The 25,343-nt window shown below is 44.5% G+C and overlaps 1 protein-coding gene across 7 annotated transcripts; it reads left to right on the forward strand.

The window, feature by feature from the left end:
• Positions 1–1,020: 1,020 nt before the first annotated feature.
• On the forward strand, positions 1,021–24,263 carry tmem94 (transmembrane protein 94). 7 transcript variants are annotated; one of them, XM_034557889.1, is made up of 31 exons: positions 1,021–1,131; positions 4,957–5,088; positions 5,386–5,513; positions 6,716–6,852; positions 7,374–7,579; positions 7,931–8,082; positions 8,462–8,564; positions 8,704–8,790; positions 9,032–9,172; positions 9,619–9,675; positions 11,336–11,440; positions 12,229–12,402; positions 12,519–12,740; positions 12,871–13,183; positions 13,695–13,868; positions 13,966–14,068; positions 14,210–14,418; positions 14,518–14,699; positions 15,257–15,389; positions 15,583–15,698; positions 15,923–16,022; positions 16,663–16,771; positions 17,380–17,572; positions 17,661–17,738; positions 17,852–17,937; positions 18,030–18,111; positions 18,885–19,042; positions 19,135–19,229; positions 19,320–19,413; positions 19,833–20,003; positions 20,284–24,263. In XM_034557889.1, exons 1-31 carry the CDS (start codon positions 1,108–1,110, stop codon positions 20,354–20,356), a joined length of 4,137 nt encoding a protein of 1,378 aa, XP_034413780.1. In that variant the 5' UTR covers positions 1,021–1,107; the 3' UTR covers positions 20,357–24,263. The 7 variants fall into 7 exon arrangements, with proteins under 7 accessions (XP_034413780.1, XP_034413782.1, XP_034413781.1 ...); XM_034557891.1 differs by having other exon boundaries at positions 9,032–9,148; XM_034557890.1 differs by having other exon boundaries at positions 4,957–5,076.
• Positions 24,264–25,343: the final 1,080 nt, after the last annotated feature.

Here is a 25,343-nt window from a genome sequence, read left to right on the forward strand (position 1 = left end):
TGACGTCAGCTAAGTTAATTGTTCTTTTTAAGTTGACGTCAAACAAAGATTAAATCATTTATTTGAACGTCCAATAGGGAAAACGAGTCAGTTGAAACTCGTTGAGCTCGACTGACCGATGAGGATTAGTTCGCTACCTTTTACTTTAGCTAGTAGTATATTTGGGACTGTATCTCTCACGCGCGCGCCAGCTAGTGAGACAAACTGGTTCAGTTTGTTGTCGGAACCTGGAGACATGTCTGTGCGCGCCGCTGGGACTTAGTGGGCTTTACTGGGACTTACTGGGTCACTCGACTACGCTTGCAGTCTGCCGGACCCTCCATTAGGTCTGTTGTAAGGCGGTTAATCTTACTCGGACAGTAGTAATCGTCAGAACACCCTCTCACCTCTGTCTGGCTGGTCCCCCCTCTCCTGTTTTGGCTGAGCGCTGCCAACTCTTTTGCCAATGGAGACTGCTGACTCTGGAGATCCTGCAGGTTTTGTTTTCCAGGGGAAGCTGCTTATGTGGTCAGAGTGAGTGGCGAGCCCCTGGGGTCGGTAGATCCAGGGGGGCCTTGGTCTGCTTTTCAATAGATCTATTATGCCAACATCTGGACCTACACCACACAGCGTGACAGCGTTGGAGCTAACTTGAACCTCCATGGTGTTTAACAGCCTAATGTGGACCATTTGCAAACTTGTGCAATGTGCGTATAATTCCAGTTAGACCTGCTTTATTTAAATGTATTCTTGTTATTTGTCATTTATCAACAGACCTTTACATGATTGTTCTGGAGAGGATCCCTGTGCTGCACCTGAGCAACAATTAATCCTCCAAAAAAAACCCTACCCTCAAATCCCACAGTTCCCTGTGTGCCCCCCCTCCTGTCACACTGGCAGAGGAGGCAGGGCAGGAGGTGTTGCCAGGTGGAGGACCGAGGCCGCACCCGCCTGCCTTCTTCTCCAGTTTCCTCCGTTCTCGATCTGAGCCACTTCGCCTGCTGGAGAGGGATTCGTCGAGAGCCCCCAGCGTCTGGATTTGGCGTTCGTGGAGCAGCACCGACGTGGGCCCTGCCAGGTGCTGGTGGCTGGTTGAGGAGCAGAGCATGTTGAGTGGTTGCGGTTGCCATGGAGCTGCAGGATAAGAAGCGGGTGAGTTTGCTCGCTTAGTTCAGTGCCTAACAATGCCGTCTAACTGTCCCCTTGGGCTGAGAGCTGTTTACTGGGATTGAGACCAGAGGGGAGTGCTCAGCTATACTGCGGCATCTTCTAGCAGATTTTCACGCTTTTCCAAAGTTTTTTTAGGGGAAACAAAATAAGCTTTATTTCTGAAAAAGACGATGCATAATCAGAAATATTGCCTCGAGGCCCCTGTAAACTTCTGATTCAGGGCTGTCTCAAACGAGCACTGACAATCATTAGAGAAGAACCAGATAAATAAGTCAATTAATCCATTCAATTTAAGAGCTAAACTGAGCTACGTCCCATTCTTGTGAATGCGGTATCTCAGGATTGCCTGTTTTTTAATTTATTTTTTATTTGGCACAAGCGTCCTTGTAGACTCACGGATGTGTTGACTTGATGTTGGTGGTAAAAAAGTGGATGCAACTGCATTGTGAAATACAGCCTCACACTCGCTGTCCTTGGTCGTTTTCTTTCGGGTCGTTTCGGTCAAGCCCACCAGAACGGGTTTAATGATCAAACTTCTTTTGTTAAACATAGATCGTTGGAGGGCATTTCACAACAGCATGGGAGCGGAAACGTGCTGCCGCTGAGCTGTTGCTCAAGGGGCTCAAAGAAAAGCTTTCTGTCTCGTACAATCATTACAGCTCATAACTGTACCTTCTGACGGAGACACGGTGGTCCGAGATGTCCAAGAGGTGTTTTCTTTAAATTACTTGGTAACATGGTGTTGACTGACACGATGAATGTTTCAGTTGTATGATTTCATATATGTATTTTCTGTAATGTATTTTCTGTGTGTGTGTGTGTGTGTGTGTGTGTGTGTGGGGGGGGGGGGGTGTATTACACACACACACACACACACACACACACACACACACACACACACACACACACACACACACACACACACAGACAGACAGTCCTGCAATGAATCCCCTCTGTCATGAATATCATTTTTAGTTGTTGGTCAAAACCCCTTTCGAGAGGGGTTGATCCATGGTTGGTCATTTTGAAGGTTTGTGCTGCTGCTGAACTGTGTTGCATTTACTGGCAGGTGTTTCTTTTATTTTGTCCACCCCACTACTTTTTACTATATCAGTAAAAAAAAAATCGTATTGATCGGCATAAATGGTCTCATCGCGGGGGTTCATTCATTCGTCGCTGTTTCATGCAGCTTTCAATCCTTTAGCAGATGCTGTGCGCTTGTGTGTTGTTCTGAGCACCCAAAACGACTTCTCCTCCATGTTGGTTGAATTTCAGAGCTGCTGGAATGAGTCTTAAAATCCAGCAAATGAGTCAGCAATTCTTTGACCTTCTGGTTCCCTCGTCTCGAGGTCAGCAGGTTTTTTTGGTTAGGTGTCTGTATTGAGGTCTGTGATTCTACGACTTTATATACATCAGTAAAATACCTCTCTTGTGAAAGTTTAAAGTGTTTACACGTCTCATGATGAAAGGTGCTAACAAGTGGCTGAATTGGAGAATACTGGTCCCGTCTTTAGCTTGGCGGTGGTGACGTCTCAAACGGTCGTTTGCCACAGACCTTATTTTTGCTGAAATAATCCAATGTTTTTTTTTTTGTCGAGGGAACTAGCGCGATGCTAACTTCCTGGTTTGCGTTCAGAAAGCTGTCCTCCCTGAAGCGCCTCTATTCTCCCCGTTGCTCCTTTCTGCACCCCTACGTCATTGCAAAATATGTTAAGCTGGCAAGAGTGGAACGTAGCGTAGCCGGGGTTATACAGGCCAGGTTGTCATTGTTCCTCGCATCAAAAGAGCCCCCCCACATACGCATGCACACTATGTCTGGCCCTCTTTCAACACCCCTCCTTTTCTCTCTCTAGTCGGGTTTTGTTGCTTAGTTTCCAGGCCAGCCGCTGAACTGAGTTGAACCGAACAAGGCTCAGTCGATGCCAGAGAGACACCCAGACCTGGTGCTTTTAAATCTGAAGCCAGCTGGCAGTGTGCACTGACGCTGTCCTCTCGTTGATCTGCGGCCCTGGTGACGAGGGAAATCAGGGTGAGGTCCTGCCGCATCTCTCTCCCGACTGCAGACACGAGCTGGCTCCAGTCGGGACCTGGTTCACACCTCCGACAACTAGTCTCTGAAAGCGCAGCGATTCTCGTCACGTAAGCGCAGGCCGCTGCTGGATACTGCCCTCGTAGCCCACAGTGCCGGTGATGCAGATTTCAGTGGAGCAGAGCAAAGCAGAGCAGGGTCGTCATGGTGCTGAGAATGGGAGAAGGGTGCTTCTTCAGGAAGAAGAGCAGTGTAAGTTTGTCTTTCTCGTTTACGTGTAGCATGGGCTCAACGAACGCAGCATGACCTGTCAGGTGAGTGATGGTGTCAGTCGGATGCACTGTAGTTATGTCAGTGTTAGTGTTTGCATGTTGGTATAATGCTCTTTATTTGTATGTGAGCGTCCAAGGTTAATCTAGATCCTTCTAGATCCCCCCCAGATTGTAGGCATGCCCAGTTCTTCTCTGCACGTTTACGTCTGTTTGGAGGATTTCTGTTGAGGCTTTGTTACTCTGGGGAAACGGGAAGATATTTATAGCTCGCCTGTGTGGGATGCAAAGCTCAAAAGCGTGCGTGTGCGTGTGCGTGTGCGTGCGTGTGTGTGTGTGTGTGTGTGTGTGTGTGTGTAGTCCTTTGCAGACACATGCACATTGTCACAGTGGGAAAGGTCGCTTTCCCACCGACATTAGATGTGGTGTTTCCCTTTCTCCATTATATACACAGCCTCTTCCTTTTTATTTACGCATTATACATTTTTTTACTGAGTTGGCAACCTGTGAATCCGATAGGGAAGTGTCTTAAAACTTGCATCCTCTCTACTGACGATTGTATAGAAGTCTATGAGAAAATGACTATACTTCCCTCTTGATTTAGGTAGCCGGTTCGATCCCCGCAAAGCCCTCTTTTATTGCATTTGCTCGGACATGGCCGGGGAATGTAATGAACACATCCATAAGTTTCATAAGCGCTAAATGAACTTTACGAACAGCACAGCATGCAGCGGCTTTCCCAATGTTCTGCATCGCCGACACTGTACATCAATGTACCACACTGTACAACAATGTACCACTCACAAATAAGTGCAAGGCTCTGCACACATTCTGTGAGACAGTCAATGCTCGTGTCGTACTTTGTTATTGTACAGTACATGATTAGCCTACAGCAGGCAATTGCAATGTTCATGACCCCTATTGTCAAAGACATATGATTGTTTTTATAGCAATGTAATTTGAGGAAAATTATGTCCCTACACATTAATGCTGTGCAAGCCTTTTTCGATTGACAAAATCTGCCTTGTTTGGGCGATTTGATGGCTCGAGAAGTCATCATGACGTGATAAGAACTCTCTCCCTATGAAACGTTAATCTAACTAATATCACTCCTTTATCAATAGGAACTCTGAGGAAGGGAGCTGCCAGCTTATCCAGCTAACTTAACTTAGCCTGCGCTGGAGCAGGTTCAAGTTTTTGGATGTGTTGCTATGGTGATTTTGCCAAACTTGCTTTGTGGAACCGAAAAGCCTGAGTTATGTAATCTTATCCTGAAAATCATCATTATTATTATATTTACACCACTTCAAGTCCTCACAGTCCCTCACACTCCACCATTTAACAGGTGACGTCAGATAAGTCACCTGAGGGTTCGGGGTTTAAGGCCTTTAAGGGGGACATTGGGATTGGGTTCAAGTCTTCAAATTTGTATTTGCCAGATTCGTCATGCCTCTCCTTGAGTTTTGAGACTGAAGGGGTTGTTCTCTTGTTCTCCTTGTGTCGCTGCAGGAGGAGGAAGCTGTGACTCTGGGCCTGTCCACTGGGCAGGCTCTGGCCAAGCTGCGGGACCAGCTCAGCAGCCTGCTGGAGCAGCACCAAAGGCCTGAGCGCAGGCGAGCCTCCGCACAGGTGTGTGCACAGGTGCACATGCACGGCTAGACATGCACATCCATATCAGTGGTCTTCAGTTGAGTACAGTCACTCCCTGAAGTTAAAGCCTTCACCTGGATCGAACAAAAGAATCTAATGAAGAAACCTAAACCCAAATCTGCAAAGTTAGTCATCCTCGTGACATCATGAGTGTGAAAACATGAAGACACACAGACGGCCATGATTCTTTTTTTATTATCCACTCCTCGATCATTCTTTAAATATTGCGGCCACGTGTTCAGTGCCTTACATAACGCAATGCGTATTGTTGTGCTCAATTTTTCATAGGAACAGTGGGTACATAGCTTTCTTTACCATGGCAACCGTCACTCCTGTCTCCACTGGCCGGGAGCTGCCCTCACTCTACTGGTGGTGCTGGGACTACTCTGTTGCTACGGCAGCCAGCCAAGGGGCAGGTAGGTGGTCCTCTTTCAGCCGAACCATCCTGTTCTGGAACATCTGTCGCCGTGGTTACACTTTGTGCTTTCTAAAGCAACTTGTCATCCGAATCGCGCCGGGGCGCTTTAACTGTTCGGGATCTGATCAGACCGCATGCCGAGGTGAGATACGGACAAGTTGTGGACACAATCTATCAAACGTAGGTCTCCATCATCTTCCTCCCACATGGGAGTTTCTCTCCAGAGGTGAGGAAACCAGGGGCTGGAGCACAGCTGAGACCCGCTGCAGTTATCCTGTTAAGTTTCTGTCTCCTGATTGTGCTGTTTCAAATGAAAAACTTTCAAAAAACAATATGACGGGGGACTTTTATTGTGAAGAATTTATAGGAGCATGTGTTTATCACAAAACTAGCGGCTATTCTTCAATAATAAGTCTACTTACTAATACTGCACAGAGGAAGAGTGTGCTGCAAAGATAACAAGGGACTTTTATTGTGAAGAATTATATGAAATACAATGTGTCCACCCACCTTTTCACAGCTGCTCTTTGAACCAAAAAATGTATCCAATCGGCACTTTCAGGCTGGTCACTCTGAAATGTGGACACGCACGCAGACACAGCCGAGTTCGGATCTGGAACATAAGATCGTGTGATAATGCAAATATTTGTTCTTCTGTAAGGTCTGTTTTCCTGTGCGTAGTGGTTCCCACCACTAATGCTCTGTCTGAGTTGTCCAACAGTCGCATCACCATTGTTGGAGCAGTGCATCCTTTACAGGGACAACATCTAAAAGACCTTGGAATTCATTCAGTGCCACCTATTACATTTTTTGTTTTTCTGTCCGTCTCAGTACGGCTCATCTTCTTGCCCACCGTATTATTTTCACAAAAAATGCAAGATGAACAGAAGTGAGACGCTGTGATGAATCGGCAGCTACAGAAAGCCCAGCTGTCGTTCTTGCTGTCAACAAGTTTTCCTTTCTGTCAAATACCATTTAGTTAAGTCTGTTAACTAACTCACCAATACTGGCAGACCAATTGAAACTGCAATATTTGTTTTTAATTTAGATATATTTGCTGACATTTCTTTTCCGAAATAGATTTTTAAGATCATTTCAAAACGTGTCTCTAAAGTGTGAAAAAGTGCTGAACCGCCAAAAGAGGGAGTCCTTGAATTTCTTTTTAATTTGACCCCGCCGGCCTCCTTCGCTCTTCCACAGCTCTGGCATCGAGCTAATGAACGCCGCAGCCCTGCTCCTCCTCTTCCTGCTCAACCTGCTGCTGGTCGGACGTCAGGAGCGGCTGAAGAGGAGCGAGATGGTCCGGCGTCTCAACAGCATCATCACACAGCTCAGCGGTGAGTCGGGTTTGTTGACTTGAACTATGCCGTTTTTTTATTTCCTTCACAAGATGATCCCTGTTTATAAGTTGCGCTTCTCCTCTTCATTTAACTTTTTTTTATCCCCCCAACACATTTGTCTGCCGACATCTATGGGGAAATTTGTGTCTGCCTGTTGTTTGTCAGTCAACTTCGGGTGGGGGTCCTGTTGAAGTTGGCAAGACGCAATTATTCTGTATATTGGAGGGGGTGGGGGGGGGCAAATCATTAGTATATGTATTCTGCTAATGATTAGGGATGGGATTTTATTGTGGACCGCAATAGAAAACACTGTATAATTATAAGTCAATAAGTTGATCTTGATGATTTCCCATTATCAGGAGGATCGCGAATATCCTCACGAGTGACTGCTGTCTAACTTAACATTTAACATAAATATTGCTGGGAATGCATACACGCTATTAATGTCCAGGTGTTTATAAATTAATGAAAAATAATTTCCCTCCCGAACTGCTGACTTTCTATGCCTGTCACTCCAGACTACCTGTCAGGTTGCGTGGGTGAAGTGCGGTGGTCCCCATCACTGTACCCGGATCTGTACACGCCCTCGTCCACGTCGTGGTCCCTTCACTGGACCTACCGGGACTCCCAGTTGGTTAACCTCCCCATCAGTCTGCTGGTAGAAGGAGACATCATTGCGCTGAGGCCCGGCCAGGAGTCGTTTGCTTCCCTCAGGGGCATTAAGGTCAGCCCGTGCGGGTCACACACACACACACACACACACACACACACACACACGGACGTGCACACGTGTTTTGAGGTGCGGGGGTAAAAGTCCCAATATGGAACGTGAGTAAAATGCAGACGATTTTGCATTGGATGAACAGAAATTATCGACGGCAGCTATTGACAAACTCCTGTCAACACATCTCTGCTCATATTAAATACATTGACATTCGTTTGAGTACTGGTATTTAGATTCCTTTTTGAACGCACCAGACTCAACTTTCTCCTTAATTTAAGTTTTACTTGAAGACGTTCAAAAGTTTGAGTTGAACTTTGATTCATGATATATATATATATATTGTCTCCTTAGGATGACGAGCACATTGTGTTGGAGCCAGGAGATTTGTTCCCCCCGTTCTCCCCTCCTCCTTCCCCACGGGCCAATGAAAAGAGAGGGCCGCAGAGCCCCCAGCAACACCGTCTCTTCAGAGTGGTACGGACTCCAGTGCTGGACATAGTCAGGTAGGGAACCCGTCCATGTCGGGCCGAGAAACTGTTTGTGTGGAGTGTGAAGTTACAATCTGTACACATACGACATCCTGGATGCACAAAGGGTTTACAAAGATAACTCAATGTCCACAATATCTCCATATATTTCATATATACAGACATAAGCTCTTAGCCAGGGATGTATGTTGATGAAATGCAAATATAGGATTCTACATGGTTACATAAAAAGAAAAGATTTTCTTCTTCTGGATAAAAATGAGTCTTGAGCTCTTTTAATAGAGTTCAGGCACTCGACAGCAACCCCTGGATGTTGTCAGATCTTCATGAGGATGACAGGAAAAAAATAGTGTCGTTTAACTTTTAATCACTTGTCTTCTTTGTTTAAAAACAGGAACAGTTTGGAGTTGGCGTTGGCTCGACCGATCACAGTGCTGGATAATGAGAGGTTCACAGTGCAGCTGGTGATCACCAAGTTAGTCTGTCCAGTCGTTCTGGTGAGCAGTTAAGAAGATCAGAGCTTCCTAATTGTCTCTGCGATGTATTCGGAATCCCTTTTTCTCCCCTGAAAACAGCCGCGTGTAATATATTGCAGCTTTGCCTCACCTGGTATCTTAACGATCTCTCCCTTTTCAGGCGGCATTCCTGGTGGTGAACACTGTTCGCTATTTTTGTGACGCACCCAGCCTCACCCCTCCTTGCTACAATTTCTTTCAACTTCAGGTACAATCATTGAAAGCTATAAAAGTGCGTACTTGGTTTACATTAGTCACTTGTATATGGACACAGTCGACCAGCTGATATTTGAATTATAAACACAAAAGGTTATTGATGTTCCTATAAGTCTAGCTTTTTTCCATTATATGTCGGTTATTATATTTTAAACCGAATGTGGCTCAAGAGGTCACAAATGCCAACGAGCTGACTGCACAGAGGGGTAAAGAGTGTGAAATTGTGTTCGCAGTTGATGGGAGTTCTGCCCATCTTGCCCTTGCTCTTCCCCGTCATGTGGGTGCTGTTGAATGCCTTCGGAGAGGCCAGGGTCCTCGCCGAGTTCAGCCGCGCATCGCCAGCTGGTCTGGTGAGGCACGCACAAAGTAAAAATGTAATGTGCACTGGCAGAAAAAGGCCGCTTTAGTTTCTAACATGGAGGATGTGTGTTCTAACTAATATCTACCAACACACACACACACACACACATACACACACATACATATGCCCACCGAGGGCCACACTATTACAACAACAACAATAATCCGAGATCACAATTATTTATTTTTAAATAAATAACGTGTAGTACAAGGATTGTACTACACGTTCACGTTAAAACGAACGCAGCCCTGCAACATTCGACAGGTCCATACAGGTCGCCAAGAAGCTAAATACACAAATCAAATTGTACCAAAACTTGTGCAACGCTACTGGCACCTTCGGTTCAGAAACAGTTACAGTGATCTTGAAACCCATAACACACACACACACACACACACACAGAGGAGACACAGCGAAGGCCTCCCTCTGTGTTTTAACTAGACTCTTCTCTCGCCCCAGCTTGCTAAGTTCTCTGAGGATACTCTCAGCAGCTACACCGAAGTGGTTTCCTCCCAGGTATAACCTCTCACTGTCTCGCTCTCCCTCTCCCTCCACTCGCTTGGCTACCAACTCCACTTGAACCGCCTGTCTTCACTCGCTTGCTGTCCTCGCCCTTTGCAACTCCCTCTCTGGACCCCCCCCCCCCGGACACAGCTCTCGCTACCCTCCCACTACCCTCCATCTCAATTACATCTTTGATTTCTTCCCCATGTGCATCTTCTGATCAGACCGCCTCTCTGATTCTCCACGTGTTCGCTATCTTTTTCTTTTTATATTTAAAAAATCGATATATTTTTTTAAACTTTTTTTCATTCATCTTGCACGACATGTTGTTTTCTCTCCCTTTTTTTAAAATGTTGTTATTGGTCTCTCTTCCATCCGTCGATTATGAGTCAACATGACTTGACGGAGAGCCAGTCTTCTTTGGTTAGTTTGTAGAAGCCAGTCGTTTTATTCATAATCATTATTCATACATTTTTTGTATATATTAAGATCATTCGTTTAGTTTAACTATTTTTTGTCCCTTTTTGTTCTTTTGTTTGTTTTGCATGGTTTGTTTTGTTAAATAACTACGGTAATTTTTTTCCAGTCAATCCTGTCTCTCTTTTAGAATTAATTCACTCACCTCATAAATGCTTCTATTCCCCCGACCTCACACCGCTCCCGACCAAAATCCGATCCCCGTCCTCCATTGTTGCCTTGCTTAGTGCTCGATGGAGAACAAACAAAATCAGTAGATTACCATCGATTGTCTCTGGCTTTGGCATTGACCCCCCACCCCCCACCCCCAACGAATGCATAGCAAGTGTAAGATATAGAGAAGAGATGATCCTGAGAGAGTCTTCCACCTCTGCTTGTCTGCCTGCACTGCATGACTGGAAATCAGCCCCGATATGGTTCTATACTGGTAATTATTTAGGGTTTGTGAACCTTCCTTACCTCCTTTTGGAATTATTATGAAAAGGTTTTTGACTTGGTCACAGCACCAAATGCTGATGAAATCTGTGTTGGGCAGATCAATTCGTAATAGTCACTCACCCACTGGCTGTTGGCCATGTGGAGTTTTGATCCCCACCTATTTATTGAAGACGTGTCCCTGCTGGACTGAGCCAATCACAGCAACATTTGAATGATTGAGGAATATTGTGATTTAACATGGATGATTTTAAGCTAACTGAATATGTTTAGTTAATGCATAGAAACTATCTCATGAATCTGAAAGCAATGGCTTCACACGCACACAGAGGCAACGCAGTGCGAGGAGAGCGGCTGGAGCACAGGTAGTCTGTGCAGTTTGAGCAGAAGCAGAGCAAAGCTAAAGGAAAGCATTATAAAATCAATAAGTCACTCTCAAATTGAAAGATCACATTTTTGAATAGTGGCTTTGTGTTACATCCCGATGGACATGTTTTCTTAGAGAGCTCATTTTGTCTGATAAAGAGAGGAGGCAAGGAAGGGGCCAGTTGTGATTGTTTCCAGCTTGTTGAGGCTTTTAGGCTGAGCTGTCAATTTGCTTGTTTTTGCCATTTTATTAACTGAATCACTATATTTATGACAAATTCATTTTAATCATACCTTTTGAATTTCCTTTTCCTCTAGTATGTAGCAGTTCTCTGACTTAACGCGTGTGTGTGTTGCTTGTTGTGTGTTTTGTGTTGTATGTGTGTGCGTCCAGGAGTTGCTGCGTTGTGTGTGGAGACACCTGGTTGGCGTCCTGAAGGGAGAGTCTCAGACACTCTGTTATACTTCCAGCCTTTTACACACTCTGGGATCCGTCACTGTGAGTATTACGGCCGTGATCCGGGAAAATATCTCATTTGAAAATGTTCACTTGTGATTGTTTCATGGTAACCTCATCGCCAGGTCCACATTGATTGTCTACACAGTGCGTTAAGCAACATACACGTGTACCAAAAGGGTGTTCATTTATATACACTTCAGTTCACATTATTAGCTTTGCAGAATGACGAGGCAGACTTCCTCACAGACTCTTATTTTGTTGCTCACCATTCAGAGAGTTGCTCAGATTGAAGGGTTCATTCACCCAAACGACAACGCATAATATATTTCACTAACTAACTATCTCGCTATGCAGTTAGTTTGGGATTTATTCTTCCAGGTTGTCAAATTTCTGACCACCCGGTACAATAGAGGTGACCATGTAATTTGAAAAATGTTGATTTATGGTGATCGTTCTACAGATCTGTTGTTTGATCTGTGGATTAGCTTCGCACAAATCAATACTTCAAGTTATAATATAAGGATTTTCATGAAGTAAAACTTCAAATGTTAACATGCCAACCATAAATACAATTATCACAGTTCACATTCTGTAATTACCTCTATATAATAGATAACCTTGTAAGTGGAGCCTGCATTTAAAATGCCTTCACATGCACGAGGATTCCGGCACTGCCGAAAACCGATGTAATACGCTCTTCTGTTGTATTTCCAACAATGTAGCTGCTCGACAAAGGACAAACAATTAATACGCCTACATCCACACATGTGGAAAAAGGTTTACGAGTGTTGTAAATCTTTTGTGTATGTGTGTGTGTGTGTGTGTAGGTGCTGTGTTGTGTGGACAAGCAAGGCCTCCTGTCGTGGCCTAACCCCAGTCCGGAGACCGTGCTGTTCTTCAGTGGACGAGTGGAGCCGCCTCACAACAGCCAGGACGATCTCAGAGACGACCTGTCTGTCAGCTCCTACTGCCGGATGGAGATCGATGAGGATAGGGATGAGGTGTGTGTGTGTGTGTGTGTGTGTGTGTGTGTGTGTGTGTGTGTGTGTGTTATTGTATCGTATCGTATCGTATCGTATCGTATCCATCCCTGACTCGTTGTGTCACTGCTGTCCAGGCCCAGGAGGCGGAGGCTCTGCTCTGTCTGCCAGCAGAGTCCTCTGCCCAGCTGGGGGAGGGCCCTGAGCCCAGTGAGACGTCGCACGACACGGCCCGCTCGACCGACACGTCCCGGCTGCGGCGTGCCTGCCAGCCAGCGCACACTCGCATCAAACACCACTCGGGGTCCAACGTGAGCTTCAGCCACGACACCGAGGGAGGCGAGGATGACCAGGCCCAGGTAACAAATGAATAAATAAAATGGAAGAGAGAACTTCTCAAGTGTGTTGAATAGTTATGAAAGAAGGGGGAAACGTCTTATTTGAGTCCACGATTCATGCTGTGTCATTTCCCCCCCTTTGTGCCTCCAGGACTTTGGGATGGGCTGCCCGGACGCGGAGGCGGACGACTTTGTGTGCGATTACCACCTGGAGATGCTGAGCCTGTCGCAGGACCAGCAGAACCCGGCCAGCATCCAGTTCGATGACCTCTCCTGGCAGTGCCACCTGCCGTCCCTCAAGCCGCTGGGCCTCAACATCATGCTGAACCTCTGCAACGCCAGCGTCACGCAGCAGCTCTGCCGCTTCTCCGACCACCTGTCCAACCTGGCCCTGCAGGAGAGCCACGGCACAGTGCTGCCCGTCTGCGTCCCCTGGGGACTCTGCGAGCTCTCCAGGCTCATAGGTGAGCGGGAAGTGATGGAGAACTCATATGTGAACTCCTGGCACTGTGACTTCTTCAGAGGGAATATCTGATGCGACTGTCGTGCCACGCAGGATGAATTATTGATTAGGTTTCACCCAAGGAGGAAGTAAATGTCTTCACTTCTTTGATCATGGTTTTAATGATAACGTAGGGCCACAGGTTGTTCCTATGTCACATTGATGTACCGGGATGGGAGTATTTCACTTGGCAAAACAATTCGTTGTTTTTTAAAGTTCCTTCCACCAAGGAGCAGACATTTCCGTCTCTGGTCAGAAAGATAATAAACGAAAGGACTTTCTTTTGTTCACAACCCGTTTCCTCGTCGTACACTAATTGTATTGTTTGATGGACAAATGGACACGCATCATCCAAATCCAATGAACTTTGTGTTGTGTGTGACGTGAAATGAGTTTTCAGTACTAGATCACAAGGCTTTTTTCAAATCTATTGGACAACAAATCTTTCCTCTCTGTATGTCTGTGTGTATCAGGGTTCACTCCTGGTGCGAGGGAGCTGTTTAAACAGGAGAACCACTTGGCGTTGTACCAGCTGCCATCAGGAGAGAAGACCAAGGAGTTAACTTCCCGCCACCTTCATTACTTCACCAAACGTCAGCCTCCAATCTCGCATCTTATCTCCCTGTTTGTGCAAGACTCTTCCTCCAGTGAGTCCGCACACACACACACACACACACACACACACCAAGAGGAAGATGTTGTTATGTCATCCTGTCGTGACCTCTCTGACCTTCCTGTTTGCAGATAACGTCCAGATGCTGTCGCATGGCTCAGCCGACCTCATCCTGGAAGCCTGCACCGACTTCTGGGATGGAACCGATATCTATCCCCTCTCAGGCTCAGACAGGTGCAGTGTCTCTCACACTCATCATTTTAATTTAGCTGCAAAGCTTCAGTCAAACATAAAGAATCAAAGACTTCACCTGAGCCCCCAGCAGTCTAGTTCTGGTCTTTCTCTCTTTTCTAACCGTCCCTTCTCCCGTAACAGAAAGAAGGTTCTGGACTTCTACCAGCGTGCCTGTCTGTCCGGTTACTGCTCAGCGTTTGCCTACAAACCCATGCAAGTCTCCTTGTCTGGCCAACTGAATGGGAAGTGCGTAGAGCTGGCCCCTGGCCCCTGCCTCTTCTCCGGGGTGGAGCTGCCCTCCACCACCCCCATCAAACACAACTCCTGTAGAAACAGCTGGAGCTCCGACGGTACGAGTAATGGACAGAAGGACGCATAGTTAACGCAACGATACAAATTCTCCCTCATTTTCCTCGTCTCTGTTTCTTTTTCATTATCCATGTCTTCAGAGGGTATAGGTGAGGGTGTGGAGCGCGAGGACTGCGTCCAGGCCCTCAGTGGGCAGATCTTCATGGGCATGGTATCCTCCCAGTTCCAGGCGAGGCTGGACACGGTCCGGCTCATTGATGCCCTCGTCACCGCTTGCATCCGGTTTGTTTACTTCTCCATGGAGGATGAGCTCCGCAGCAAGGTGAACACATTCGATAGTACCGAGTTGGTTAGTTTGGCCAGACTGATGGTGTGGTGAGGATGATACGCTTTCCTCAGGGCATGACCCAGCATGCAATTGTTCTTTTGTTGTGGACTTTTGTTTGGAATGTGGTAGAGTGACACAGTGACGCCGAGACCTGTCAATTAAAGTGCTGCTTTATGTTCTGTTTGACTCTAAATGGAACATCATTTACTAAATGAACATCATGCTGTATTGAAGAAGACTTGAAACTAGAGATTGAGACCACAAACTCATGTTTACAATGTTTACTGAGGGAATACATCAATAGAGTTGCCCCCTGATGGTCATTTGAGAGAATGCAGGTTTAGGACACTTCCACATCGGCTTCACTTGTCACAACAGGAGGTTGCCGTCTGCGTAGAGCTATGTGTTTTCGTATATATCTCATCCTTAAAAAAAGAATATACATTAAAGTTTGGAAAAAGGATTATATATCAGTATATACACACACAGTGTGATGCACATCAGAAAAAAAGTGTGAGTACCTAACTTCTGTGGCTTTTGTGTCTGTGCAGGTCTTTGCAGAGAAGATGGGTCTAGAGACCGGCTGGAACTGTCACATCTCTTTGACTCCAAACGGAGAGAGTCCCTGTGACGGCGCTCCGTCCAGCCCCGGTCAGGGCTCCCTACGTGAAGACCTGAACCAAGGTACCAAACCCGATATTAAACCCACGTATTCCGGGACCTTTTATGTGGATGTCCAATCAGTGTTGAGGTGGCTGTCAAATCCATTTTCCTTTTTTAAAATCCAGCCTCAACAAGTGCACCCTGTGTTAGCTAGTTCCAAATTGTGCGAGAGGGTCTCAAAGCGTTTAGACGTCTCTCTTCATATGCGACACAGATTCCCGGGACGAAGCAGAAGGTCCGCTGCTGCCGGAAGAGGAGGCCCACTCTGACCTGGCCAGTTTCCAGCCCACAGACAGCGACGTGCCCAGCTTCCTGGAGGACTGCAACAGGGTAACGATAAGTTTTATTTAAACCAATGTTGCTACTGCTCAGTTCTCTCTCCAATAGAGGACGTAACGCTATCTGTCACAATACAGACCGATCTTCCTGTCCTCTGCTTTCTGGAACAGATGATGTATTGCTTGAATTATTTGTACGCACGTTACAATGTCTTAAAAATAACTTAAACGTGAGGGATTTCGTTTCAATATGTTGTCTCTTTGATCTTTTCTCAGGCCAAGCTACCTCGTGGCATCCACCAGGTCCGTCCTCATTTGAAGAACATCGATAATGTGCCTCTTTTGGTGCCGCTCTTCACAGACTGCACCCCCGACAGTGAGTCCTCTTCACGCGTTTTTAAAAAAAACATAATAAGTCACCCTTCTTGTGCGCAAGTCCACTCTTTTTGTGCACACTTTTGTCTGGACCCGTTCCAAAGTGCCCTCTTTCCTCTTTTTCTTTATCTTCTTCTGTTACTTGAAATGAAGTAGATTCCGATGAGGAAAAGCAATGACACCCTAAAATAAATACCCAGTAGCAGGGCCATCACATGAAAACAATGATTTTAAGTCTGCGGACATGCTAAGTGTATCTTCAGGGCTCAGGATGATTTTATCAGTGAAATGTTTATTTTACTAAATGATTTGTTTGTATTTACAAATAACTGATGCTTGTAAGTTGTTCATTGTTCCTATTTCGTTGTGCTGACGTCTGCGAACAACGTTGGTCATGATCAACAGCGTCCTTCTGGAAGGACTGCAGGATATAAATGGCCCAGTTTTCCAGCGGTTCACACCGAAAATGGAACCTGCCGCTGGTTAGTGTGCGCAGCGTTTCTCGTGATTGTCAGGAGGACATGGAGGCCCGACGCCGGGGGCCGCGGCGGCCATGGCTGCCAGGGAAACTCCGACCCTGGTCCCAATGACTGTCTCGGTCCTCCAGTAATATTGACACTTTTTCTTCTTCTTCTTCACAGCCATGTGTGAGATGATAAAGATAATGCAGGAGAACAGGGAGGTTACATGCTGCCTGGGAAGCTCCGCCAACTTCCGCAACAGCCGCCTGTTTCTACAGAGTGACCTCAGGTAAACGGACATCATTATAGTATGTTGCTCATTGTTGTTGTTTTTTCATTTAGTAAATTGACGTTATTGTGGTTTGGGTTTGACCGATGCTGATTTGAAACCTAAATGGTTGATTTTTTTTTTTTATCCCAAAACATTAGAACCACTAAATCAATCAAAACCCATGATATTTAATATTCCTGCATTTGATTGTGAAATTCAGTTGAAAGCTTTAGTTTCTCATCTACCTCTAGTGGTATCAAGCCATGAATAGAACCAATAGTTTAGGATTCTATATTTTTTTGTTTCCCTCGTCCAACACAAAGGACTGAGTGGTGAATACGATACAAAAATAAAACGACAACTTAAGGAGTTCAGCCATTAAAGCAGATGACTAAAAAGAGCCTAGTGCAGATCCTCATTACCTCTAACGAGAGTAATGGACTTCTTCCTCCACTTTCCACTTGTATCTGTTTTTACCAGCGTTGCTTTAAATAATTTATTGGCAATGTGGTAATGTGTTTTATTACCAATTACATTTAATTTGCCTCCATTACAATACACTAGTATGTAGTACATATAATCCCGATTTGGCCCATATTTTAATTTTTTCCCTAACCCTCTGGCAGCATCGCTCTGGACCCTCTGTACCCCTCTCAGTGTTCGTGGGAGACGTTCGGCTACGCCACCGGGGGAGGATTTAGCGACCGAGACGCCGAAGGTCTGTCTCCTCTGAGGCTCTCGGGACAGCTCAACAGTCTGGGCTGCTCCGTCACCTTCCACCAAGGAGAGAGCGTCAGCATGGTCAAGCTCATCGAGCAGGTCAAGACACATCACGAACACGCAGTTCAGTCACAGCGGGTAATCGAATGCATTCGTTAATCTGCGTTTTCGGGTGAATGTGTTCCAGGCGCGACACACGACCTACGGCATCCGCAAGTGCTTCCTTTTCCTGCTGCAGTGTCAGCTCAGTCTGGTCATCATCCAGGTGAGACGGGAGACCGCACACAGTCACGTGGATGTTTACACTGCTGTATTATGCCAGCTTTGATGTCATCCGCTCGTGTTTGTGATGTAAATAAATGACTTGTTTTTCTGCAGTTCTTAGCCTGTCTAGCTCAGCTTCCCCCTCCCATGAACACCACTGACATCCTCTGGCTGTCCTGCTTCAGTTGCCCACTGCTAAGGTACACACACCTGCTTTACATACTGTAGAAACCGAACTTTAGAAACTGCCGTACCGGATGTCATGCTTCCGTATTTATTTTTGTGTTGACAGCGTGTCGTTTTTGGGGAAGCCGCCCGACAGTTTAGCCATGACGGTTGCCACAGGGAAGAACTTAGACGCGATCCCAAGGAAGGTAGGATCACCTAGAAGTCGAATGTTTCAAATGCACTGCTGATCCCTTCCTACAAGCAAATGAAGCGCAAAAGATATTTTGGATTAACACTTTCCTAATAATGGTAATGATCAACCACACCTATGAGGCCTTTGATAAAGGTAAACAGCGTACACATGCACTTCTACATGCATTTTACAGATATTGTATTTGATTGCATTAGATTGTACAAGAGCATCTAATGAAAAGACAATGAAGTTGTGATGATGATTACTAAATGATAATTCACAAGATTCTGGCTTTTACTTTATTTACTACACATCTTTTATTTTGTGCATGTCCATTAATTCTGTTTGATTTCTATGTTTCTGCTGATAAAGATCAGGCTACACTAATATTATTAGTATTTTACTATTTAAAGAACTAGATTACATTGAAGCTGTGTAGGATACAGTTCTGAGTCCAAAAGATGGAAGCAATCATTTCTAAATTCAAAACATGCGTGTTGGCGTGTAGCCCTTCACTGAGGTAGAGAACAGTTTGCTCACTAGCAGAACTCTAATAAATGACATTCATACAACCACAAAATCAAAACAATCTCACTTTTTTGAGCTTGATCGTAAACTCTCAATAGAAACGTTGAAAGTAAAAACAATTACATTTAGTGCAGCCCCAATGTTTTGCAATTGCAGACATATATCTGTTTACCGAATAGACGAGACGAAGGAAAACCTAACAAGCCTGTTGTTTCAATCAGCCTAACTCCCTCATCATTGTCGTCCTCCTTTAACCAGACCCAGAACTACTTCCTCGGCTGTTTCCTGTTGAAGTTTGGCATGACGGTGTGTGCCTACCTGTTGGCCTTCGGTTTCACTCTCCAGGAGGTCTGCTGCAGAAGCAGCAACTCCAGCACAGCTGACAACACCACTCACGTATATATACTCGCAGCCAGGTAGGAGACGTTCCAAGGCTCATTTGTTAGTCTCGCAGTGCGTTTCAGGATGAGTCGACGCAGTGAATGATGTGTTTTCTGTTTGACTGCAGCTCTTTAGTTGACGCTCCTCACTGGTTCGGCGAGCTGTCCAACGGTCTGCTGCTGACTCAGAAGGTCATGGCAGGGTTCCTCGTCTTACACACAGGTAGGGTACCGCTCATAATTCATGGTCACCCATGATTTATCATCATTATTAAAATCTAATTTATTTCTGCTGTTGGTCTCAATTCCTCAGTGGTGATCTCCCTCAGTTACGTCCACCGGTCTCAACCTCTGTGGAGAAAGAATCCCTTCAGCAATACCTGGTGGTGTCTCACTGTACCTGTGGTGTAAGTGATCATCTCCTGCCTGCAACGGATAAACACCAGAATGCTCAGCTAAGAATATTTTGCATCCAAACTATTCCTACCAGCAGTAATGCGTGATTTTTAATAGATTGTCAGAACCGATTTGCGCAGGCAGAGCACCAACTACAAGGCTCCTGTTGACCCAGAGCATCGTCTGGCAGTCTGACCGAGGAACATAGTTGTATAGTCTAAGCTACTGGTAGCTATTTTTTTTGAGTTTCCTTTAAGCAAAATGGTCTTGGTGAATTTGAGTTCCCTCTGGTCCCCCAGTTACTCAGTGTGCTGTATACGTCTAGAACTTTTATTTTGAAAGGCAAGAATGGAAGAAGTGGATCTGGTCTGCTCTGCCATTGTCACGGTCTAACTTCATTTTCAGCCCTCACTCTCTCCTTTTCTTCCAGTCTGCTAAGCCAGCTGGTTCAGGCCACAGTGGATTACCAGTTATGGCGTGACCGGGACAGCCGCCTGGCCTTTAACCTTGGTGACATACCCCTGATGGCGTGGCTGCTGGTCTCTCTGTCCCCGCTACTGGTGGTGATGGTCAACGAAGTGGTGAAGCTACACGAGATACGGTATGAACCCAGACACTGGGGGAACTAAAACGATGGGTTGAACCTATAAACTCAATGACTTGGAGTCATGGGAGATTCTTGAGCAACAAATGGCCGAATGATGCAGGGGGGGGGTTGGGGGGATTGGGGGGGTAAAGGCAGAAGGGATCAGCGTTGATTTTTCTGGATTATTTTGTAATTCGATCAGTCTTAGAATTTCTCTCGTAATGTGAAAAATGCAGCCGATTGTGACCCCGTCTGGACCAAAAGCTCTAACTTTTGTCCCCTCTGTCCATTTCAGGGTGCGAGTTCGCTACCAGAAGAGACAAAAGCTGCAGTTTGAAACAAAGCTGGGGATGAATTCTCCATTCTGAGGCAGTTGTGGCAATACTGGGAACCATTAGTTCTGCAAACCAGGGAAGGGCAGAATGCAAAGACTGCAGAACCGTACATTAACACTTCAGCACCAACAGCATTGCAACCATCAGGTGGAGTCGATATAATATGTCATGGTGGGGGCTGGATGACGCAAATGTTTAAACTCCTGGGTCTGAAAATCCCAAAGCATTCATTTCCATTTAATAGAAAAGAGCCAAAAATAGGCAACTATTTATTGTCTGGTTTTAGTTAGTTTTAACGGCATGAGGAATGTTTTCTGAAGAGGTTTATGCTTTCTTACTATCACTTCCGTTCTCCATTTCTGAGAGACTTTGTGCATGGCCCCAAAACAAAGGATGTTTCAGTGACGTTCATTTGTAATGTCAGCCAATGAGAACCGTGTCGTAAATAGGCCGGTCCAATCGTTATTCACGAGAAGGAAAGTAACAATGAAGTGTTCAATATTAAATAAACAAATGTTATATTATGAAATAAATAAGTCAATTATGTAAGATATGTAAAAAAAATTATTTAATTAATTATCCAAGATACTATTAAATTCGTTTTCTTTTGCAACCATTTACTTTTTCCACTTTTGATGGCAGTGGTGTCACCCTCACAGCAAGTCACATGCCTTCTGCCTCTTAAGCTAACAAACTCAACGACAGCAACAATATTTAGCCCGGTAAATCCTGCTAGCTAAAACAAGAATGTCAAAACCCGATCCGTGTGCTGTCAGCAGTACCTGGACACATAAACACTGCACCTGCTACTTACCTATTCAGCTAACTGGTTGTGGGCTTTATTAAGTGAAGAGACGGTGTTAGCGGCAGCAGCTAACGTCAGCTTGTTAATTCATAGTTACTTCTGCCACAGTTTCCACCTAAAGGTGTTCCCCGAAAAGGGATGCACAACGCGCTGAGCGACAATTAACCGACACCGCTAACACCACTTTGATGCTGGCTAATAAACAGAGCTCACAGGCTACCGGCTCACAGGCTACCGGCTCACAGGCTACCGAGCCAGCTGCATGAGAAGTCTCGTAAAGCTAATTCTTTGAAGCTGAAGAGGTTTAGTGTCTGTTTATATACAGCAGCAGCCTCGAGTTAGATCATTCACAACTACTGTCCTTTGATATTGTTGACGTTCTAGCTAACGGAAGATAACAGGAACTGAATGAGAGGGCAGTGACGACACCACTGTTCTGAAAAGTCACCAAAAACTGGGGAAAAATGCCCTGATAGAGTAATGGTAGACTTTTGAATATATAATATCTATAATGAAATACAAAAGATTTCCAATAAAATTCTGTTCATTTTTTATTATTAGTAATTTTGGTTGATATTTTAAACAATGTCTTCCTTTGATTATTTATTTCATACTGTCTTTTTTGTATTCATTTAATATTGCACACTTTGGGGCTCCATATGTGGTGTTGCTTCATTGCTTGGCATTGACAGAATAGGGTTTAACACTACCTCTGAGAAGATATGACGAAGAGTCTTTCCTGAGCTTATTTTCCATCATTCAGCCTTTGAGCCAAATGGCTCGAAGTGTGAATGTGCGGTTGACAATGTTGCCAATTATTTGATTTGCGTTTCGCAACAAACGCTGCGTTGTTGTTTTTCTAAATTCCCGAGCTAAGCTGAGCCTGTCGCAACACGAGGACCGAAGATTACGGAGTCATTTGGATCAGTCGCGTTTTCTACATGCGTATCTGCATTAAAATATTTACTTTGTACACATCTATCGAACTGAAGAATGTGCCGGCATGCTACCGTGAACGCACGCCGCCGCCTGTGCAGCGGTCGCAGCAAGTCTCTCCCATAAAGCGATAGATTTGCTGGATACATAACGATGTTTGTTCTGGTTGTGCTAATGTTCCAGAGCTTTCTGAAAGGTGCTTTGTATCATTCAGTCGCCTTTGTTCTCAGCCTGTCTGGCTGGTTCAGCTCGCAGCGCTTGGACAGACATGAGCTCATGATGTTTGTTTTAAACTTTTTAAAAAATGAATATTTCAGTAAATTTCCCCAATTACTCCATAGACAATATTTGATCTGCTGACCGTAATATTCCATATCCTTGGATTCCTTTCCTGATCCTCCTCGAGTGTCCCCACTCATCTACTGTGTTGAGGCCTTTCAATTCCTACAGTTCCTGTAATGTGCAGCATCAGCAGACGTCTGTATCACTGACGGTCTATTTCAATCAGACCAGCCTTCTTTGTGGTGCTGTCATAATTTCAGATGGACACGGCTTTTGATATTGCTTCTGTATACAAGTGGGATGATGGTATGACTTGGTAATAAATTACTTAAGAACTAAATACCATGATTTTATGCCACTCATAATAGCTTATCTTTATACAAATATTAAGCAATGAAAGTAATTATTGTCAGTGCTGGATTAACTGCTAGGAGGTATCGGGGCAAACATGAGTCAATTGATATTTATACTAATATTGTGATATCAAATTATATATACTGTAATGTAGGATTTCTTTTCTTTTCTCCAAATTTGTATTTTTGCGGAAATCAAGTCACATTTACATATTGTTAAATTTCGTATTCCCTTTTTAAAATCTTTTGGTCCGACAGAAATAATTAGCCCTTTGCTAAGTCCCGCCCTCCAACGCAGACTGGCCAATTGTAGTGTAGCATTGGCCAGCTCCGACCAGGGTCCGGCTGTGGTTAATAAACTGTCGTGCAGTCATTTCCGATTTGGTTCAGTGGATTTGGAGCTCGTCGGGGTCAGACGTTGTAGAATAGTGACACTCGATACCCAGAAAGGTTGGAAGAAGACGATTGTTTACTGAATGTGAACACGGGCTGCTTTAGCTTTGGAATGATTGTGAATAAAGTCCTAACCGGCTTTACAGGAACTGTTGCGTCTCGATCACCATGGAGATGTGGTGACTCCCTTTGACACTGTAATGTGTGGGCTTTAGCCTCTAGCTTTATCTTTTGAACTTGTTCGACATCCTGGATACATCCCTTTCAACACATTGTAGACCCTTCTGTCTGCTTCTCGCTGAAATCGCTTTCTTGTTCTCCAAAATATTAGATAATAGTTATTCCGGGAGGACATTTAGTGGCAGTGTGGAAAGTAAAGGAAGTGTCAATTGTGATGAGCGTTTTATCAATATCGTTTACCCTATTCTAAATAACTGTCTAGACACTTACAGACTAAATCTGAAGATGGCGTCAAACATGATTGGGACTTGTGACCTCATTATCTTTAGTATCTTGGCTATGGCTCCGTTTAAACCTCTGCTAGCCTGTTTTAGTGAATACATCACTACAAATGCTCATTTAAGATCCACATTTAAAGTGTTTGTGTGTACGTGAAGAGGTACAAGTCAACAGTTTGGTGTTACGCCACTGCTCGCCATCACTCTGACTGGACAGCGTAGTCCGCATGGAACGACTGAAGGTGGTTTTTAAAGACGATAATCACAATGCAAGAAAACATTTATGGTTTTTACATTATTATTTTTATTTTTTTTATCGGCCCTGTTTCATACTTGTGTTTTGACGTCATGACACACACATATGGACTATGCTGCATGAATAAGATCCAGTGAATGCTCTGTCGTGATCGGTGTACACGTTGTCTCTAGTTCTACTGTTTAGTTCACAACACAAGAGGACTTGACTCTACCAAGCCTCAGGTACAACCTGCAGAGCTGATGACATCATCACGCACATGCTCGGAGCTGAAGCTTCTGTCACTTGATTTGTAGGGTGGGATGGGATAGGGGGGGGGGTGATGGACTATGATATAGTTGTTCACGAGATACATAAATGTATATTTTGTATTTTTTAAAGTGTCTATGTTCAGGACTTTGACAAATTTGTTTGTGTATTGATTATGTCATGTTAATAAATACACTTTTATTTATGAGTTGTTTTTGTTTTTTTATATTGTTGCACACAACAATTCAGTACAGTAAGTAACGAGAGGAGGAGCATAGTGCAGTGTAAGGAAAACCACATCTGTCAACCAATTTGCTATATTTTGTCTCAATTGCAGGTTCTCACCACACGCACACACAAAAGGTTCAGCTCTGAATTGAAATTGGTATTTTCGCTCTGCGAATTTTATGTTTGATCTTTAATTTTATTTTTTGCTTTTTAAAGACTTTTATTTCATTCTTTTTTTTAAAGACAGTTCAGTTTACTCGTCAGGAGGGATGCTGCTCAGCCTGTGATGAAAATAACCCCTGTGATGCCACCAGGGGGGTGTCTAGTAGGAGTCAATGTTTTGTTAAAGCTTGACCCATACTAGAGACTAGAAATCAGAATTTCTTTTACCATTCTAGAAGAAAAATAAATAAAGGGAATATTACTAAATGAATGCAGTGCCAACAATTTGCCTCCTGCATTATAATTGACAGCACTCAACTCTCACACATATTCAAATTGACAGGTGTCAGCGGATTGGAGCGCACACATTCAACAGTAAATGCAAAATTATAATAATTATTCTTAAAGGTTTATTAAGCAACTTCGAGTTGGAAATATGTACAATGCCATACAATTATTCAAGAAATATAGTTTATTCGTTTATTCGAGTTGTTTGTTTGTATTGACTCAGTTCTGCAAGTGTGATCCCTGCAATGTATTTATAATCTGTATGTTAAATCTTGTTTTTTTTATTGATTTGACACATTTGTCACTTGCATTAATTCGTATTTCCCTTAATTCTTTTTTAGAATTAAACAAGGAATGATTCATATGACAGGTTCATATGAGTTAGGTGTATAATAAGAACCATTTATTTTCATAACATATTTATGACATCCCGCCCTCCCCCCGGATGGTTTACAGCGCACGCGTGATTTACTGTTGTCGCCAATATTGCACGTGTATGGATAGGGCAGTGCATCAAATCTACTGGCACAAGTGTAAAGTAACCAGAATGAAGAGACAGACTTCCGGTTGACCTTTCAAAGCAAACGTCGTTATTTCGGTGGAAAGTCCC

Source organism: Cyclopterus lumpus, chromosome 19, assembly GCF_009769545.1.
Source record: "Cyclopterus lumpus isolate fCycLum1 chromosome 19, fCycLum1.pri, whole genome shotgun sequence".
Taxonomy (NCBI): domain Eukaryota; kingdom Metazoa; phylum Chordata; class Actinopteri; order Perciformes; family Cyclopteridae; genus Cyclopterus; species Cyclopterus lumpus.

Bases quoted from the DNA above. Each gene is read 5' to 3' on its own strand.
- tmem94 (XM_034557889.1), top strand. From the start codon at position 1,108: ATGGAGCTGCAGGATAAGAAGCGG. The intron at 11,441-12,228 runs GTGAGTATTACG...GTGTGTGTGTAG, and splicing joins ACACTCTGGGATCCGTCACT to GTGCTGTGTTGTGTGGACAA. The intron at 14,700-15,256 runs GTGAACACATTC...GTGTCTGTGCAG, and splicing joins AGGATGAGCTCCGCAGCAAG to GTCTTTGCAGAGAAGATGGG.